Here is a 13,342-nt window from a genome sequence, read left to right on the forward strand (position 1 = left end):
GACATAGAGAAGGCGTACTTCAAACTAAGTTTGTAAATAATTTCTGTATTGCAAAGGCTGTATTAGCTCCTGCAGCTTCTGAAGCAACTACTGATGATGCTCTGTATTATAGCACTTATTTAATGATTGTTTTGTACTTTGCTATAGATCTCACATCTCCTTGATACTTCCACCTATCTCCTAATACCCATTATATATCTGGAAGCCCTTTGCTTCTCTGCAAATGAGGAAATTCCAAACCCACCTCCTCCTCCCTCCCCCCAACCCTCACGCTACCCCAGAATAACTTTTTTTCATGCAAATAGGGTAGAAGATGGGGATAAGAAAGGGGATCAAGATTAAGCTTGTTATAGCAATGTCATCCTATATGTATTCAATATTTCACTTTCTTAGACTTCCCTTTTCAGTTATCCTTAATGACTTTGACTTTTGTTCTTCAAGTGCAAATACAAAAACTAGACGTTTAAAATTCAAAACACTGTGGCAATTTTCATCAAGACTTTATTATGACACATTAGTAGGGATTTAATTAGACAAATGCTTGCATCATTGTTTTACTGTCATGGATCCATTATTTCCCATCTCACCTACCACGATCCAGTTCTGAAAGCAGGTTTTAGAGTTCCTTGAGAGATTTCATGTTATGTATGCTGCCTTTTGTACACAATAGATACTTCAGTCTGTCCAAGTAAGCAAAACTCCACCTGGAAAAGCAAATACACTGTGTGGAAAATAATAAAAAAAGAGATATTTAATACTAAATTTCCAAAGTAGTCTATGTGCTACACAAGGTTAAATAACTTCAAAGCCAAAACCAAAAATCATCGCACCCAAAGTCAAAACCAAAATTCATCTGCACCACTGCTCCTTGTACTTGCTCTCTCTCTGCTTTTTAACCGCAACATGTCCATGACGCTGCGTGCGTATATGTCTCGCAAATTAACATTGATATTTGAATCGCTGGATGAGTTCTTCATGAGTTTCTTTAAAGCTTCACGCTGCCGAAGAGCAGCTTCTTTTATCTTCAGTGTAAAATAACAGGCAGAAAAACGGTCATTTATTATAGCTATTGGCAAAGCCAAAACCAGTATTCCTGATAGTATACACATAAAGGCTACTACCTTACCAATGGTAGTGTCTGGTCTAATGTCACCATAACCAACTGTTGTCATGGAAGTTGTTGCCCACCACCAAGCACCAGGGACACTTGTGAAAGTTGTGCCTGGCACACCTTGCTCAACAAAGTACTCCACAGTGGAAAATATAGAGATTCCTACAGAGAGGAAAAGAAGCAGAAGGCCAACCTCCTCATAGCACTGAGCAATAGTCATCCCAAGAGACCGCAAGCCTGAAAGACAAGAAATGCTGTCAGTGGGTTGATTCATGTAGCTGTCATTATATCTTTGCAAAACATTTCTTACTTAAAGGCTGACCACTTTATATTCTCTTTGAATGCTGGTGAACATGTCCTGAGAATCACACAGACTCAGTAAGATTAGAGAAGACCTCCAAGGTCATCGAATCCAACCTTAAATTGAATGCCAGCTTGTCAACTAAACCATAGCAGTAAGTGACACATCCAGCTGTTTCATGAACACTTCCAGGATTGTGACTCTATCACCTCCCTGGGCAGCCCATTTCAAAGCTTAACCACCCTTTCCATGAAGAAATCCTTCTTTATGTCTAACCTGAACCTCCTTGGCACAGCCTGAGGCTGTTTTTTCTTGTTGCTTGATGCCTGGGAGGAGAAGCTGACCCCACCTGGCTACACACTCCTTTCAGGTAGGAGGCAGAGAGAAGTAAGGTTCCCCCTGACCCTCTTTTTCTCCAGGCTGAACAACCCCAGCTCCCTCAGCCACTCTTCATATGATTTACTCTCTCGATCCTCCACCAGTTTTGTTGCCCTTCTCTGGACATGCTCCAGTACCTCAATGTCTTTCTTGTAGTGAGGGGTCCAGAACTGGACACAGGATTTGAGGCCTCCCAGTGCTGAGTACAGGGTGATAAATAGTTTCCTAGTCCATTTGGCCACACTATCTAGGCCATGATGCCATTGGCCTTTGTGGACACTTGGGCACAGCTGGCTCGTCACACCCAGATCCTTTTCCACTGGGCAGCTTTCAGCCACTCTTCCCTCAGCCTGTTGCACTGCAACAGGGCTTGTTGTGATGCAAGTGCAGAAACCAGCACTTGGCTTTAATGAACTTCATACTGTTGGTCTCAGCCCATCTATCCAGCCTGCCCAGATCCTTTTGTAGAACCCTCCTATATCCTCCAGCTGATCAACTCCTCCACCCAACTTAGTGTCATCTACGAACTGACTAAAGGGTACAACCCGATTCCCTCATTCGGATCATCAATAAAGATATTACACAGGACTGGCCCCAATACTGAGCCTTGAGGACTCCACTAGTCACTGGCCACCAACTGGATGTGGCACCACACACTAACACTCCCCAGGTCCAGTCCTCCAGCCAGTTTTTACCCCAGCAAAGAGTGCATCTGTTCAGGCCATGGGCCTCTCCAGTTTCTCCAGCAGAATGCTGTGGGAGTCAGTGTCAAAGATTTTATCACAGTCCAGGTAGACAACATTCATAACCTTTCCCTCATCCATTAGGCAGGCGATGTAGTCATAAAAGATCAGGATGATCAAGCCTTGGCTGAACTGTCCTTTCTTAAACCCACAGCTGGGCCTGATCCCCTGGTTGTCCTGTACATGCCATGTGATCACACTCAAGATCATCTGCTCCATAATCTTCCCCAGCACTAAGATGAGGGCTGTAGTTCCTTGGATTCTCCTTCTGACCCTTCTTGTAGATGGGCATTACATTTGCTAACTTCCAGTTACCTGGGGCCTCCCTGGTTAACAAAGGCCGATCATAAATGATGGCAAGCATCTTGATAAGCTTTCCAGCCAGCTCCCTCATCGCCCTAGGATGAATCCCATGTGGCCCCATAGACCTGTGAGTGTCTAAGTGGCACAGAGGTGACTAACCACATCCTCTTGGATTGCAGGGGGTCTGTTCTACTTCCCATCCCTGTCTACCAGCTCAGGGGGCTGGTTGCCATGAGGATATCCACTCTCTCTGTTAAACAATAAGGCAAGGAACATATTAAGTACTCCAGTCTTCTCCTCATCCTTGGTGATAATGTTATTACCCCCGCCCCAACCAATGAAGGACATAGATTTTCCTTGGCCCTCTTTTCGTTGGTAATGTATTTCTAAACCCACTTCTTCCTACCTTTCACGCTGGTGGCCAGATTGAGTTCTAGCTGAGCTTTTGCTTTTCTGATTTTCTCTCTACCTAATGAAATCCTTGTACTCTTCCTGAGATTCTCTCCTTCTTCCAAAGATCATAAACACTCTTTTATTCTCTGAATTCCGGCAGAAGATCCCTGTTCATCCAGGCTGTTCTTCCTCCTTGGCTTGTGTTTAGGCACATAGGTACCGTCTGCTCCTGAGCCTTTAAGATTTCTTTCTAAAAGTATGTCCAGCCATTCTGGAGCCCTCTGTTTTTAAGGGTTGTTTCCCAAGGGACTCTCTGAACCAGTTTCCTGAACAGGCCAAATCCTGCCTGTTGGAAATCCATGTGAGAGGTTTTGTTGACCTCTTTCCTCACTTCACCATGAACTGAAAAGACTCTTATTTCATGGTCACCATCCTCATGATGGCCTCTGACCACCACATCTCTCACCAGCACTTCTGCTGGTCTAATGAGGCACTGACCCTGGTAGGCTAAAAAGAAGTGCTGCTCTAAACAGCAGCTGGGAAAAAGTGATTTACAGAAATAGATCACAGCGTCATACTGAACATCTGACATCATCGGTAGTTTCTTAATACAGAGTATAGGAATTCTTCTCGTTATTTATCATCTGAACTATGTACACATATAATTTAGACAAAATAAACTATCTCGATTTATTAATTGGCTGTAAGAGAAGATCTAGCACCACTCTAAACTACTTAAAAACACACAAAAATATATATACTTGGAGACTGAATGTGCCAAGCCTCTGTTTTCCAGCCACTGTACTATTTTTCTCTTGGACCAAGGAGCCCTTAGTTACCAAATTTATGTTGCTATGTGAGTACTTAGACCCCAGTTCAGTTCACTCAGTAACTTTTTCTTTAAGGACTGCTTTCAATCCTTTTATAGTTGTCAAAGACTCTCTTTGATCCTTCTTCCCTCCCCCCAAGCCCTATCACTACCTTGTATCTGTAGACATCAAAACAAATGGTTTTCCAGTAACAGCTGCACTTTTGCCAAACTCAAGATAGCAAAGCTTCTCAATGCAAGCATGGAATCCTGTTAATTGACTATGTACTGCATCAGTCCTTTTGCCCATGAGCTGCACAGGCAGTTCAGGACCACTCTCTATAACCCCCTACCTTCCTCTTAGAGCTACTGCTTCAAAGCTAGACTGCCCCACAAAAGCAAGCAGGAAAGTAAATCCAAAAACAGTGCAATGGATAAATATTGCACATGTAAAGCAAGAAGGAAGATAACAGGGCACCAATTCAACTGAGACATACAGGAGACTGAAATTATCTTTTGAATTACTTTGGATTAGTTTTTAATACTATTCTTTAAAAATATGAGATGTTTTCTCTAAAAAATGAGAAAAACATGCTTATCAATTACCCTTCATAGGTATACTTCTCACTAAACGAGTGTTTGCAAAACAGCTTACTGAGGCTCTCCCTCTGCTTGCAGACTTCATGTGCTCGTTAGTGTTATAAGCAATTTGATTCTTCTACAGTCTCAAACTACAAGATGCTAACATTTCTTGCTTTTGGCTCTTTCTTTTCCCCTGCAGGTCTAATGGGTTTTAGAAGTTTTATGTACAGCAAAAATTGGAAGTACACAGTAGAGTTTGGAGGCAATGCTGGGGTTTTCTTCCAATGCTATCTGCTACGAACTCCACTAAAGCACTTTCCCATATTGAGATCTTATATAACTATGATAGAGTGTTATTACAGTGATATAGATTAAATCTTTAACACAAGGGGGATAAGATATATCAGTGCAATCTTTTCTCTGTAAATATGACTGCCTTCATATTTTGGAAACACTAATATCAGCAGTGCAAAAACTCTGTGAGATAATTGCAAGGACTCAGTTCAAATTCTCATCTTCCAAGGAAGCTACTATGAGCCGTTGCCCTGTAAAACTTTGTACTGAACAAGGCAGAAGAGTAAGTCCTTTCAGGTGAGCTAGGAAGAAGGTACAATTTAAAATTATTCCTGTAGCACTTCTTTTCAAAGCATAAATGAATATTATAAAAGCCAGGGTTTGTACCTTATGATGAGTCTTGAGAGTATTATAGCTAAAATAAAAAGCAAATATTTCACATAAAATAGATTAAAATAAGGAGGAAAAGAACAGTAACTGTTGACTCTTTGTATCACAATGATGACATTCTAACTTCCTATGGTTAGTTATTCTAACTGTTCGGGGTCTGATTTTTTCTTTTTATTCTTAGTTCTAGTATACTCATCTAAAATTAAAATATAATTCTTCATGTCTTTAGATCAAGTCAGGGGACATTTCTAGGAAAACTTATGAATCTGAGAAGGTACTGGACTCTGCAGCTCATTCTAAGGGGAATCAGTTGGTGTAATGACATCTATGAAGTGCACTACTATATTACCTTGTACCTTTTAAAAACGTCTCTGAGTCCTGGCACACAGCCAAACTAGGGCTGTTCCAGCACAGACACCTCAGCAAGTCTTACAGCTTCTCATGAGAACTCCTTGCCAGGAGCTGTGACAGCTTGGTTACTCATGCTTGGAAGGTGCTAAGGCACTGGCTGTAACAGAGTTGGTGTGAGGCTGGCAAGCAGCCCCAGCCCTGGTAGGAGGAAGAGGAAGCATTTCTGCTATGCAGGTCAAGTTCAATCTCTCTTTTGTCCAAAATGACTTGGCAATACAAGCTGATATTCAGGAGCTTCAGTTTACACAGTGTTTAAATAACCCTAAAGTTTTGACACAAAAAGTGCTTAAGTTTCAACTTTTCATGACTCTAGAGGCACAACGGCCTTAAATATGCTATGGTCTTCTCTCAAATATTATGCTCATTGCCTTTGCAAGCAAAATGTTCATACCCTACTTCTCCTCAAGAAGTCCCTCTGTCTGTATGTACTTCCCAGAGAAGACCAGCAAGGCTTCCCTGAAAACATGGTCCCAGGGGAAGGCAACAGCCAAGAAGCATCTGAGAACATGACAAATGCAGCTTCAGTTCTCTTCTATTCTTGAAGTCACTAAAATACATAATTTTGATATATCAGAGGAGTAGTCTTGCCCTCTATCTACACATTTTATGGACAGAGGTACTACTGATTTCTCAGTGGTTCCTTGATGAAGTATAGTACTTTGCGTAAGTAACTTCACACTCACACCAGTCTAGCCTGAGTGTTTTTAAGATCACACCCCCCCCCAGTGAGCTGGCTTCAGCTTCCAAAGGAGCAGAAATTACTTTTTTCATTCTTGTTCTTGTCCCAGAGAAAGGGTTAAATTGTTATTTCTTGAAAGTGAAGAAAATAACTGATGTTTTTTCACCTCACTCATCCCTGCACCTGACAGCAGGGCCAGGCTGCTTTTGTGATCCTAGCTTTGCTATGGCTCCATAAAGTACCACAGAGATGTTCTCCTTGTGGCTATGAACACCCCTACTTGGTGAAACAGAAGCTACTGCCTGCAGACACAAATCTTCTGCTCTTGTATTCATTTTGCCACATGAAACAAGTCAGCAGTGCCTGAAGCTTTGTCTGGTCTGAGAGTGTAGGAGTTGGAGAGAAGCCTCACTGGAAGGCTCCTCTCAGATCCAAGGCAAGAGAGTAGAAGAGCTTCAAGAGTCACCCCTGAACATTGAGGTTTATCAGGACTGCCTAGGTATGTGCAAGATGGGTGGTCTCTATGCATGATACATATGGGGCTCATCTTGTATTAGGAGCTGTGGTAAAGGATGTATTTAGAAGCACATTAACAAACTTCTTCGGACACAAGATCAGAACAGTGAGTTTCTACATTTAAATCACACAGATTTGATTTAGCATTCTGGAACTAAGTAGGCAGCAACTGACCTACCAAATAAGCAATACAGTGGTGGTAACGCTGCTCTGAGTGGTTTAAATTGATACATATATTGCTTCTTGTAGCTTGAAAATGGCATTTTGATTCCAGTAAAAAGAAGCACACCTCCAGATCACGATACTACATTTTTATGTAATTAATTCACTTTTACCTAACATAGTACTATTGAATTCAATGTCACTCAATATTGTGATGTAAACTGTGGTAAATACTGAATAATTAAATTAAGAATATATAAACCTAAGTGTTTAGACCATCCTTGCGAGTATGTATACCTGAAGTTAGCAGTTATACAAATATCTGAAACATCTGATTTCAAGTTGATAGAGCCACAAAACTGAGTGACAGAATGAACACATTCGCTCTGTAAGAGTAAACTGCAATAAACTGGAAACTTAACTTGAATCAACATACTTTTGGAAGACCATTTTGTTAGCACAAAAGTGCCCTGATGAGGTAAAATCTTTTTCTAATTTTCAAAACACAGTTAGAGAGGATGGCATTCACATTACAACTACCATCAAAAGTGGTTTTGTAAAAGCATTGCAAAACACCTCTACCAAACCCTGCAAAACTTGTAATGAAGCAAAACACATTGCCAGACTAAATAATTATAAACTTCCTCTCAACTGCTTTCTAAGGGACTGTTATGCATCAGTATAGGCATAATCTAGGGTAGAAAGTAAGATTAAGATACTTCCTAAACCACTATGATTATGCTTATGATTATGAGTAGTATCAAAGCTACTCCCTGCCACTGGCAGGCAGGTTTGCTACCCTTCAGTGGTAACAAAAATAAGACTCATTCCGCTGCTGTGAGCACACTGTAACTCCTGCTGAAATTGGGCCAGTTCACAGAGAAGGCTCTCCAAAAATATGGACAGGCACCAAACCATTCCTGCTTCATGGCTGGAAATCCTGAAAGGGCACACTGGATGCATTTCAAGAACAATCATCACTGTCTTCAGAACATCTAATATTGCAGGATAGAGATCATTATTTACTATTAGGATTTAATTTTTCAAAGCTACTAGTGTTGGCTGAACATTTCGCCTGTAAAACTCAGCACCATATTCTCCACTGATTTAGGTGGGTACATAATCAAATAATTTTGAAAATGCCAAGACAGTTTTGATTCTTTCATAGAACCAGGCATGCACATGCCATGAAATAGTAATAAAATCAGGGGAAATGCAAGAGGAAATTCAACACTTTTCAATCATTTCCAGCTTCCTCTGATAATTTCCCACTGGAATATGTTAACTTTTATGCCTTCCTTTCACCAGGGAGAGCAAACAAGATGGTTCACAGAAATGCATTTCACCTTCCACCCCACCCCTGCTTGCTGTTCATTCATCTGTCAGGAGTGCCAGGGCACTAAGGGTCCCAGACCACTTGGTAAACGCTGGCTGAGCCTGGCACTGCTGCTCTGCATTGCACCCAGGTCCCCCTGCCTAAGCAGCCCCTGATGGGCTCCATACATCACTGGAATACCAGTGGGTTCAATAGGGCTAGAGAACCCCTCAACCCATCACCTGAAAAGGTTCTAATCAGTTTCCTTGAAACATTCTCCACTGTGGTTGTTTTCAGGATCTATGACATGGACAAAATCATGACATAATTCTTTGCATACGCTTTTAAACAAACTAAATTGTGACAGCTGTCATTAGTGGGCCTTGGAACATACAAAAAGTCTGGGCTGATGATCTCTGCTTCTTCCCTACTAAAATCAACACATACGTATGTTTTAAAATTTATCACATTATGAGTGACTGGTGGATGATTTACAGCATGCAACACTGAGGTCTGTTTATGTAAATGTTCAATGCAAACAATACACAAGGCCTTATGAAGAGCTAAAATTTTTCGAAGAAGGCCCTTGTCACTCAATTATAACATTCAGAAGTAAGATTTTCAAAAGCCATTACTGCTAACAGATTGTGTCATGTAATGCACACACAAAATGGAGGACCGTGCCCAGGGACAACTGTTGCAGGCCGTGAAATTGAGAAGTATCATAGCCATGGCCAAGTGTACCTGTTGAATGTCTTCCCAGCTTCAACATCCGCAGGGCTCTGAGAAGTCTCAGCACTTGGACAATGCGCCCCACATTCTCCAGTTCTTGGGAGCTCTCACCACCGCACAGGCTCTCTACCAGCAGGGTGATGTAGAAAGGCAAAATAGCAAGGAGGTCTATGATGTTTGCCACACTCCTTAGGAAGCGGCACCGATCTTGTGCACACAGGAGCCTCAGGACAAACTCGGCTGTGAACCACGCAATGCACAGGTATTCTAGGGCATCCAGCAGTGGTGGGGCCAGCCAGCTGAGCTCTACTGAAATCAAGGCCATGTTGGCAATTGACACAACAACAAAAACCATGGACAAGGTTCCAAACGTCCTGGCTGCTGCAGAGGAGCCAGGCTTTTCCAAAACTTCCCAAAGTTTCTGTCTGACATTGGGACAGAGGCTACCAGAAAAATCCTCTTCTTCATCTTGGGCATCCAGTTCTTCTGCATCTTTCTTGATGTCTAAGGCTTCACTCAGCTCCTTCCTCCTGAAGTACCTGCCCAGGAACACCCCCCAAGAGATTTTGAATACCAATAGGCAGATTGGTATACCATCTTACCATTTACCATGCAAGTCAGAAGAATACACATTAAAGTTTACCTTATGTGAACTCAGAAAACCCTAGTATCAAGCATATGGCTTATATTGTTTAGCCCCTGCAGCATGTTTCCACTGACTGATATACTTCTAATAACCCATTTCACGTCAGTGACACATTCTATAAGCAGAGTAATTTTACTGATAGCAATTTATTTATATGGATCATGTTGACCACAGTAGGATCTGCGCCACGACTAACATGAATTCTTAGAAGCAATCCTGGCACAACCAGATTCTCTGTTTTTAAACAGCTCTCAATTTGTTTACTTGTATGCCATTTTTATTACACTGGTCCATATTTGCAATAGTAAAACTGAAGGCATAATTAAAGCCACGCAGTGCACGGGTAAACTTCTGATCAATACACACTAAGACGACAAGGTATCTTTCTTTAGATAAATGGGCTCTCACACAAAGTGGACAAGCATTTGTACTAAGTAAAACTTACAGACTGTAAAAATGTAGATTATTTTGTCAGAGTAAGAGTATATTTAAAGTGGTATTTTGTCAATCACAAACATACTCAAAGTACACTAAAAAATCCCCTTTTTCTTTCATATCTTTCTTTTTGACTGCTGCAAAGCTCAAGCCTTAGACAAAGGTGTTGTGCAATTTTGCCTTCAATACAGTTAGTCCTGCACATGTCAAAAAGGCCTGTAGCTCCATGTATCACTAAAGTAGTAGGAGCGTTCAGTTACACCTACCAGAGAAAGAAGAAAATGATGAAAACTAGGCTCCAATTTTCTCAGCTGAAGAACTGAACCACACTAGGGTAGGATACCTCTAATATCCTTTTGAGATGGTATTACTTCTTTCTTTCTAATAATTTTGACATGACTGCTATAGCTAAATAGCAGTTACACTCTTTAGAAAATTCATTTCTTCAATACTAAAAAACCCAAACCAGTAACATTGAATATGGTGGGAAACTAACTGCAAATAGAATTAACAGAAACATCCTGGGGGTGGTTCAGTCGAAACCCACCTCGTTCCTAAACTGCCTGTTATAATTTGTCTCCAGCCAGCCATGTTCCCGCTGTTGCTGCCCCCTCCCTGTAAGCTGCTACATCCACGTGCAATGCTTCCTTTCATGGCTCCTCCTGGAGCCATGCCACCCACACTCAGCCTGGCAGGTGACCAGCCCCCCTTCTGCCTCTCCAGCTTGGATTTGGAAATCCTTCAAAATTAAAGTGCAGGTGGGCAGGATCCAAATCCTCCCATCATTGTGCCTGACTCCACATCTAATCCCTCTATGATAACTTCAAACTGAATGACTGAAGGGGCATCTCTCCTTTCACAACCTTTTCATCTCTGGTATTGTCCTTTTCAACATTTTGAGCTTCCAGGGCTAGTTTGAAGCCACTACAGGACATCCCAGACCCTGTTCCTGTTGCTGTCTCACTATCTTAACCTCACTAGCAACCTTTCCCACAGTAAATGGTAACTGTGACCTCACCCAACACACCCCCCATTTCTGATACCCACCCACTGCTACAGCAGCAATTGGGGCTCAACTCACACAACTTTTCCTGCTACCTCACCTATCCCCACTGCTGGATCTCCCACCTGAGGGTCCCTGAATGCAAGTCAATGGGGAACTCATCTAGCCCACAATCCACAAGATGAGGAAGCCTCCTCTTCCCACAACTCACCGGTCTCTGCAGCAGGAATCAATGCTGAGCTCATCCAAACCCCAGTACTGGATCTCTTGCAGGAAAGAGAGTGCACAAAGCTGCTCCATCACATGCAGCCTCCCTGTCTGGTAGTAATTCAGGATGTAGTGAAATGCCTGTGAGCTCCGGTCAAAGAAGTACTCATTCTCCACAAGGTTGGCATCATCACAAAGCTCAAGGAGGCCAGAAGCCACATCTCGGGCAGCAGAGACCACTACTGCCAGTTTGCCAAGACGGGTGTCAGGATAGCAAGACAAAGTTTGCTGGGACATCACAAAGCGGCTGCCTCCTACATTGATAGTAAAGCAGTCCAGAGAAGGGATGACCTTCTGGAGCAGGGGACCCTGCTCTTCCTCACTGGAGAAAACACTGGACTCCAGCGAACCCAGGGATGTGCTACTCCCTGGTTCCTCCAAGGATGCTTGGGAAGAAAGAGACATGCAGCAGGGAGGCGACTTCATCCTGTAGCTGCCAGCAGCAGCCCACACTCTCCAGGATCAAAATCACAACACGGCTGCAAAGAAGGCTGCCCCGCCTGCGGGGCGGCCGAGCCCGGCTCGGAATGTTGCCTCTGGCTACCGTCCCAGGGACACCGCACCGTTCCCGCTGCCTCCGGGCGGTGCCTGGAGCTGGGCGGAGGTCAGGCGGGTGCTGCACAGCCCAGCGCCGCCCGCACCCGCGAGGATGCTGAAGGAGCCACGGTACCTGAGGCGGCGTCACCTCGTGCTGTCCGCGCCGGCACCATCCGCCCGCGACGGCCCCTCCGCTTCAGCGCTCATCTCCAGCCGCTGGGTCGGGGGCAGGGGAAACCCACCGGGACGACACAACACGGAACACCGGCCTCAGCGGCGACTCCGGGCAGCGCCCCGACAGTAGCCCTAGGGGCCGCTGGCCAGCCCGTCCCCTCCCGCCCCACGCTCGCACTTCGGCCGGGGCTGCTGCGGCCGGAGCCGAGCTCCGCGCCGGGGCAGCCGCCGCGAACAGAGCGCCTGGGCAGGGCTGCCGCCCCCGGCCCGCCCGGCCGCTCCCCGCCCCCGGCCCGCCTCACCTGCCCGCCGCCCGGCTGTGCCGCCCCCGGCCGGCTGCCTCCGCTCGCTCCCCTGGCTCCAAACCTCCGGGCAGCGCCAGCGCCTCTCCATGGCGGGTCATGTGCTGCGGGGGGCAGGCGGCAGCGGGGGGCGCGGGCTGGCCCGGGCGGGGCCGCGCCCTCCCCCCGCGGGGCCGAGCCGCCCCGCCCCGCCCCGCCCCGGAGCCGCGGAGCCCGGCAGCCGCAGGTGCGGCGGGAGTGCCCTGTGCCCGCACCGGGGGCTGTCTGCGGGACAGCCCGGCGCTTGCAAACTTCCCCGAGGCAGTTCGCAGGGCGGTTCATAAGCCGGCCCTCCGCAGTGTATGTAACCCCAGACGTGTCACTAAGCAGGTAACGTGTCCTCACTCAGACTGCTCAAGTCTGAAGTCACTCCCGTAAAGAAGTCACTGTAAATCGATGGGCGTGAGCGAGCCTGTTTTAACCGAGCTGCACTCAGCCTGTTTTCAAAAATACTCTGGAATATCTTCGTTACCGTCCTGTGCTGACTTTGTGGGTCCTCAGTTCAACAATGCAAAAATTTAGTTCACTCTCCTCATTATATTTCCTTTTCTCCTATGAAGCAGTTATTTCTAACAAATACTTGCTTTGGAAATTCGTGCTTTCTGCTGCCTCTGACTTCTTGCGAGGGTGGGCAGCTGCCGATATTGCAGTGGAATCTCCCAGGAGTGTGTAAGTGTGTGTGTGGAGTGTGTAAAATGTGGCGTTCTATGTCATGCCACCAGCATCATGTGACATCCTACCAGCTTTTTATCCCACATCACTTGTTGCATACAGCTGTGTCCAGTTATGCACATTTCTGACATTTACTTCAGGGAGGTCTC

At 44.8% G+C, this 13,342-nt stretch overlaps 1 protein-coding gene across 2 annotated transcripts; it reads right to left on the minus strand.

Moving 5' to 3' along the window:
• Positions 1–485: 485 nt before the first annotated feature.
• On the minus strand, positions 486–12,564 carry KCNV1 (potassium voltage-gated channel modifier subfamily V member 1). 2 transcript variants are annotated; one of them, XM_053981623.1, is made up of 4 exons: positions 12,483–12,564; positions 11,414–12,222; positions 9,131–9,657; positions 486–1,348 (listed from the first exon to the last, which is right to left on the minus strand). In XM_053981623.1, the coding sequence occupies exons 2-4, from the start codon at positions 11,893–11,895 to the stop codon at positions 837–839; spliced, it is 1,521 nt and encodes a 506-aa protein (XP_053837598.1). In that variant the 5' UTR covers positions 11,896–12,222; positions 12,483–12,564; the 3' UTR covers positions 486–836. The 2 variants fall into 2 exon arrangements, with proteins under 2 accessions (XP_053837598.1, XP_053837588.1); XM_053981613.1 differs by lacking the exon at positions 12,483–12,564 and having other exon boundaries at positions 11,414–12,323.
• Positions 12,565–13,342: the final 778 nt, after the last annotated feature.

Source organism: Vidua macroura, chromosome 1 (assembly GCF_024509145.1).
Source record: "Vidua macroura isolate BioBank_ID:100142 chromosome 1, ASM2450914v1, whole genome shotgun sequence".
Lineage (NCBI taxonomy): Eukaryota > Metazoa > Chordata > Aves > Passeriformes > Viduidae > Vidua > Vidua macroura.